The 6,979-nt window shown below is 46.1% G+C and overlaps 1 protein-coding gene across 1 annotated transcript in view; it reads left to right on the plus strand.

Moving 5' to 3' along the window:
- The window catches only part of LOC143955152 (regulatory-associated protein of mTOR), a gene marked incomplete at both ends in the record, with an annotated part of 74,428 nt that extends 68,100 nt beyond the window's left edge, over positions 1-6,328 (plus strand). Inside the window, 1 exon segment of the mRNA XM_077465246.1 lies at positions 6,210-6,328. Within this exon segment, the coding sequence (XP_077321372.1) occupies positions 6,210-6,328 (119 nt within the window).
- Between the last annotated feature and the right edge of the window lie 651 nt (positions 6,329-6,979).

Here is a 6,979-nt window from a genome sequence, read left to right on the forward strand (position 1 = left end):
GTCTCTATGGACCTTGCTTTGTGCACTGGTGCTTAGTCATGTTGGAACAGGAAGGGGCCGCCCCCAAACTGTTCCCACAAGGTTGGGAGCATGAAATTGTCCAACGTGTCTTGGTATACTGACGCCTTAAGAGTTCCCTTCACTGGAACTAAGCGGCCAAGCCCAACCCCTGAAAAAAAAAAAAACACCAAAACCCCCCCTCCACCTAATGGTTTGGAGGGGTTGTCCAACACTTTTGGCAATATACATTACAGTGGATGAGCAAGTTGAGGGTGGAGGAACTTGACTGGCCTGCACAGAATCCTGACCTTAACCCGATAGAACACCTTTGGAATGAATTAGAGCGGAGACTGCAAGCCAGGCCTTCTCATCCAACATCTGTGGACGGCCTTCTCAGAAGAGTTGAAGCTGTTATAGCTGCAAAGGGTGGGCCAACTCAATTTTGAACCCTACAGACTAAGACTGGGATGCCAAATTCATGTGCGTGTAAAGGCAGGCGTCCCAATACTATTGGTAATGTGGTGCATATATACATATTTGGGGGTTTTATGTGTGCTTCCTATATAAAAAAATAAATAAAAAAAATAAAATAAAAAGGATTTTAATGTGCGTGGAAAAAGGGAAAAAAAAGTATTGGACAGCAGCCAAAGGGTAAAGCATCTATCATACACTCAGACACTTTATTAGGTACACCTGTTCAATTTCTTGGTAAAACAAATTCCTAATCAGCCAATCACATGGCAGCAACACCATGCATTTAGGCATCTAGACGTGGTGAAGACGACTTGCTGAAGTTCAAACTGAGCATCAGAATGGGGAAGAAAAGGGATTTTAAGTGACTTTGAACGTGGCATGGTTGTTGGTAACAGATGGGCTGCTCTGAGTATTTCTGGGATTTTCACACACACAACCATCTCTCGGGATTACAGAGAATGGTGGGAAAAAGAGAAAATATCCAGTGAGCGGCAGTTGTGTGAAGGAAAATGCCTTGTTGGTGTCAGAGGAGAATGGGCAGACTGGAGATAATAGGCAACAGTTACTCCAATAACCACTCTTTACATCCAAGGTATGCAGAATACCATCTCTGAACACACATTGAACCTTGAAGCAGATGGGTTACAGCAGCAGAAGACCACACCGGGTGCCACTCCTGTCAGCTAAGAACAGGAAACTGAGGCTACAATTCACACAGATCACCAAAATTGGATAATAGAAGATTGGAAAAACGTTGCCTGGTCTGATGAGTCTGGATTTCAGCTGCAACATTCAGATGGTGGGGTCAGAATTTGGTGCATGGATCCATCCGGCCTTGTATCACTGGTTCAGGCTGGTGGTGGGGGTGTAATGGTGTGGGGGATGGGGTATCACTGGTTCAGGCTGGTGGTGGGGGTGTAATGGTGGTGGGGGGGGGATATTTTCTTGGCACACTTTGGGCCCCTTAGTACCAACTGAGCATGGTTTAAACCCGACTGTCTACCTGAGTATTGTTGCTGTTAGAGGTCGACCGATATGGGTTTTTCTCTGGCCGATGCCGATATTTAGAAATCATGGCGGCCGATAGCCGATATATGATGCCGATTTTTTTGGGCCGATATGTTAGGCCGATTTTATTTTATTTATTTATTTTTTTTCCTTTTTTATTATTATTTTTTTTAATCCCCCTTGATCTAACACACCTTTCCCATTGGGGCGTTTTTCAGGCGCTTTTGGGCTAAAAATAGCGCCTGTAAAGTGCCTGCAAAATGGCTCCCCTGCAGTCTGTGTGAAAGACAGAGTGCTTTCACACTGAGGCGATGCACTGGCAGGATCTTAAAAAAAAAAAGTCCTGCAAGCAGCACGTTTGGAGTGGTGTATACCGCTCCTCCACCACTCCTGCCCATTGATATGAATGGGCACCACTGCCGAAGCGCATGCAATGCGATTTGGCAGCGGTGCTTCATGGGCGCATTTAACCTCTTCCTTGGCCGCTAGCTGGGTTATATGTGCCCCACTAGCAGCCAAATAGCACTGCTAAAATGATGGTAAAGAGCTGCTAAAACTTGCGTTTTACCATCAACGCCTGCCCGCTCCAGTGTGAAAGCAGTCTTCATAAGTGATACAGAAAATTTCTTACATTTAAACATTTATTAAACAAAACAAACCTCCAATCAGTTTACTTGTATGTATGATTTAGATAAAAAAAAAAAAAAAAACCTATGTATTAAATAAAAACAGGTAGTCAAAACTTTTGGACGAAAAAAAAAAATGGGCTAACTTCACTGTTTTTTTATTTTATTTTTATTTTTTAAATAGTGTATTTTTTTCCCAAAAAAATGCATTTGAAAGGCCTCTGTGCAAATGCCGTGTGACATAAAATGTTGCAACAACTGCTATTTTATTCCCTAGGATCTCTGCTAAAAAAAAAATATATATAATTTTTGGGGGGGTCCAAGTGATTTTCTGGCAGAAAATACAGGATTTTTACTTGTAAGCAACAAGTGTCAGAAAAGATTTAGTCTTTAAATGGTTAAACTGAGAACTTCTACACACAGAGATGACTTCATTCATTCAAGTGTAAACATTGTATCTTTCTGTTCTTTTCTTGGCAGCCTGCCCAGAGAGGAGGAAGATGTTTCTATGACAACTCAGGCAACTTACACTGACTTCTATTACAGAAGTCATTTCAAAGTCCCACTGCAGTTCTAAATCGGCCGATGCCGATTATTTAAAAAACGGCAAATATCGGCCGATATATCGGTCGACCTCTAGTTGCTGTCATGTCCATCCCTTTTATGACTACAGTGTCCCCATCTTCTGATGGCTCCTTCCAGCAGGATAATGCACCATGTCACAAAGCTCCAATCATCTCACCACTGGACAATGAGGTCCCTGTCCTCCAATGGGCCTCCACACTCACCACATCTCATCCAATAGGGCAGCGGTTCTCCACTCCTGTCCTCAGGACCCACTAACAGGCCAGGTTTGCAAGATAACTGAAATACATGACAGGTGATACCATTTGCTGCTCAGTGATTGCAGTATTCTAGTCTGCATCTCCCCCAAGGTAATATATAAAACCTGGCCTGTTAGTGGACCCTGAGGACAGGGTTGATGACCACTGCAATAGAGCACCTTTTGGGATTGTGGCGGAATGGGAGATTCGCATCATGGATGTGCAGCCGACAAATCCACAGCAACTACGTGATGCTATCACGTCACTATGGAGCAAAATCTCTGAGGAACGTTTCCAACACCTTGTTGATTCTATGCCATGAAGGCAAAAGGGGATCCAACCCGCTACTAGCGAGGTGTACCTAATAAAGTGGCTGAAGAGTGTATATACACTGCTCAAAAAAAATTAAAGGAACACTTTGAAAACGCTTTAGATCTCAATGGGGAAAAATCTCATGCTGGATATCCATACTGATATGGATCAATACTGGGTAATGTGTTGGGAATGAAAGCATGACATCATCATTCGATGGAAATGATAATTATGAACCTACAGAGGGCTGAATTCAAAGACACCCCGAAAATCAAAGTGTAAAAATTATGCAGCGGGCTAGGGGCTAGTCCATTTTACTGAAATTTCATTGCAGCAACTCAAAATGGTCCTCAGTATGTATGCATGCCTGACAATGTCGGGGAATGCTCCTAGTGAGGGTGTCCCGGGGTATTTCCTCCCCAGATCTGGACCAGGACATCACTGAGCTCCTGAACAGACTGAGGTGCAGCCTGGTGGCATCGGATGGACCAAAAATGTCCCCGAGGTGTTCCATTGGATTTAGGTCAGGTGGGGGCCATTCAGTGGTATCAATTCCTTCATCCTCCAGGAACTGCCTCCATCCTCTCGCCACATGAGGCCACCAGGAGGAACCCAGGACCCCCCCTGTACCAGTGTAGGGTCAGACAATGGCTCCAAGGACTTCATCCCGATACCTAATGGCAGTCAGGGTGCCATTGTCTAGCCTGTAGAGTTCTGTGCATCCCTCCTATGGATATGCCTCCCCAGACCATCACTGATCCCAACCAAGACACTACCTGCCTGAAGTTTGCATGTTCTCCCTGTGCCTGTGTGGGTTTCCTCCGGGTACTCCGCTTTCCTCCCACAATCCAAAGACATGCAGGTAGGTTAATTGGCTTCTGTCCAAAATTGGCCCTAGTATATGAATGGGGACCTTGGATTGTGGGAGCCTTGAGGGTAGGGACTGATGTGATTGTGCAATGTACAGGGATGGGGACTATTGTAGACACTCGCTCAGGTTGAACTGGATGGACTGGTGTCTTTATTCAACCTTACTAACTATGAAACTATGATCCACCACCAAGCCGGTCATGCTGAACGATGTTATAGGCAGCATAACGTTCTCCACGTCTTCTCCAGACCCTTTTACGTCTGTCACATGTGCTCAGGGTGAACCTGCTCTGTGAAAAGCTCAGGACGCCAGTGGCAGACCTGCCAATTCTGGTGTTCAAATGCCAATCGAGCTCCACAGTGCCGGGCAGTGAGCGCAGGTTCCACTAGAGGACGTCGGGCCCTCAGGCCACCCTCATGAAGTCTGTTTCTGATTGTTTGGTCAGAGACATTCACACCAGTGGCCTGCTGGAGGTCATTTTGTAGGGCTCTAGCACTGCTCGTCCTGCTTCTCCTCGCACAAAGGAGCAGATACTGGTCCCGGACCTTCTACAACCCTGTCCAGCTCTCCTAGAGTAACTGCCTGTCTCCTGGAATCTCCTCCATGCTTTTGAGACTGTGTTGGGAGACACGGCAAACCTTCTGGCAATGCCACATATTGATGTGCCATCCTGTAGAAATTGGACCGCCTGTGCAACCTCTCTAGGGTCCAGGTATCTCCTCATGCTACCAGTAGTGTCACTGACCTTAGCCAAATGCAAAACTAGTGAAAAACAGTCAGAAAAGATGAGTAGGGGAAAAAAAATGCCTCCGCCTGTAAGACCATTCCTGTTTTGGAGGTCGTCTCATGGTTGCCCATCTAGTGCACCTGTTGTTAATTTCATTAACACCAAAGCAGCTGAAACTGATGAACAACCCCCTCTGCTACTTAAAGAGGAAGTATACTCTGATGAGTTTACTTCCTCTTTCATTCCCTGCAAAGGCAAAGCATAATAAACTACTATGCATCGCATAGTAGCCCATTATGTGTCACTTACCTGACACAGGAGCCAGCGAAGTCGCCGCTGTCCCCTGTAGTCCGCCGCACCCATCTTGTTGGTGGGGTCGCGCAGCTCCGCCGCTATCATTCGGCGAAGCCGCGATGACGTCACTACCGCACATGCGCACGGGAGCCGACACGCGCGGCAGCTCCATTCTTGGAAATGCCGCGCTCAGTGCGCCTGCGCGCCGCTGTCTAAGGCGCATGCGCCGTAGACAGCGGTGCCCGTTTTCGGGCAAATATCTCCTAAACCATATAGGTTTAGGAGATATTGCTTGGACCTACAGGTAAGCCTTAATCAAGGCTTACCTGTAGGTCAAAGTGGTTTGTAAGGGTTTACAACCACTTTAACTGATCAGATCAATATCCCTGAAGTTTCATTGACTTGATGCCATACTCTGATTAAAAAGTGTTTGTTTACATATATTCACACACACACACACACACACACACACACACACACACACACACACACACACACACACACACACACACACACACACACACACACACACACACACACACACACACACACACACTACGGCATAGAAAGCGATCTGTCATAAAAACACAATGACTCAGAATGAGAAACTTGTCCCTGTATCGCCCTCTAGTGGTGCTTGTAGGGATCTCCCCTTACATCCTGGTCTTTGCTGCCGGTATAGACAAAGCCAGCCTGATGTCATAGTGAGAGATCTCAGAGTTGCTGGTTCAGTGGGATGGAAGATGTCTACTTTTTTATTTTTTTTTCATTGCAGACCAACTGCACACAGGCCCTGGGGGAGAGGTTAAAACTTTTTTTTTTTTTTATCTACACGTGTCCTCATTGTGGATATTTATGTTTAATTCGTGTCCTAATGAAAGGGAACCACAGAGATAGGAAATGAGGATAAATTTCCCCTATGGGATCACAGATCACAATACGAACCTGACAGATCTATGAACTCATTTCCCATTACATACAATAATTGCCCCCCTGAGGGTGGAGCTTTAATGAGTATATTATGGCCGGATGGTTCTAGACAGTGACTGACACATGAACCTTTTCTCCTGTAGGCGTGTCCTTCAACAGCGTGTACACCCAGATATGGAGGGTGCTCCTTCACCTGGCTGCAGATCCCTACCCAGAAGCCTCTGACCTCGCTATGAAAGTCCTCAACAGTATTGCCTATAAGGTGGGTTCTCTGACCTCTGTGATTTGGTGGGGGTAATATACAATGTATGACCTTTGTGGTGGGGGTGGGGCAATATTCAATGTATAAGCTCTGTGGTGGGGGGGGGGGTGGTAATATACAGTGAATGACCTCTTTGGGGGGGTGGGGGGGGGCGCAATATACAATGCATGAGCTTTGTGGCTTTGGAGGGGGTATGTCATATACAATGTATGAGCTCTGTGGTGGGGATGGTAATATACAGTGAATGACCTCGGGGGGGGGGGGGGGGGGGACAATATACAATGTATGAGCTTTGTGTTTTGGGAGGGGGGTGTGTCATATACAATGTATGGGCTCTGTGATGGGGGGGCAGCAATATACAATGTGTGGGCTCTGTGGTGGTGGGGGGCAATATCCAATGCTTTGCAAAATTATTCACCCCCCCCCCTTTCCATTTTTTGTGTTTTGTTGCCTCACAATCTGGAATTAACATGGTTGAGGTCTGGGCTTTGACTAGGCCATTCCAACACATTTACATGTTTCCCTTTAAATCACTTAAGTGTTGCTTTAGCAGTGTGTTTGGGGTCATTGTCCTGCTGGAAGGTGAACCTCCGTCCTAGCCTCAAATCACACACGGAGTGGTACAGGTTTTGCTCAAGACTATCCCTGTAT

The sequence above is a fragment of the Lithobates pipiens genome, unplaced genomic scaffold, assembly GCF_037356315.1.
Source record: "Lithobates pipiens isolate NorthernLeopardFrog02 unplaced genomic scaffold, aLitPip1_a1.2 Scaffold_328, whole genome shotgun sequence".
NCBI classification, from domain to species: Eukaryota; Metazoa; Chordata; class Amphibia; order Anura; family Ranidae; genus Lithobates; species Lithobates pipiens.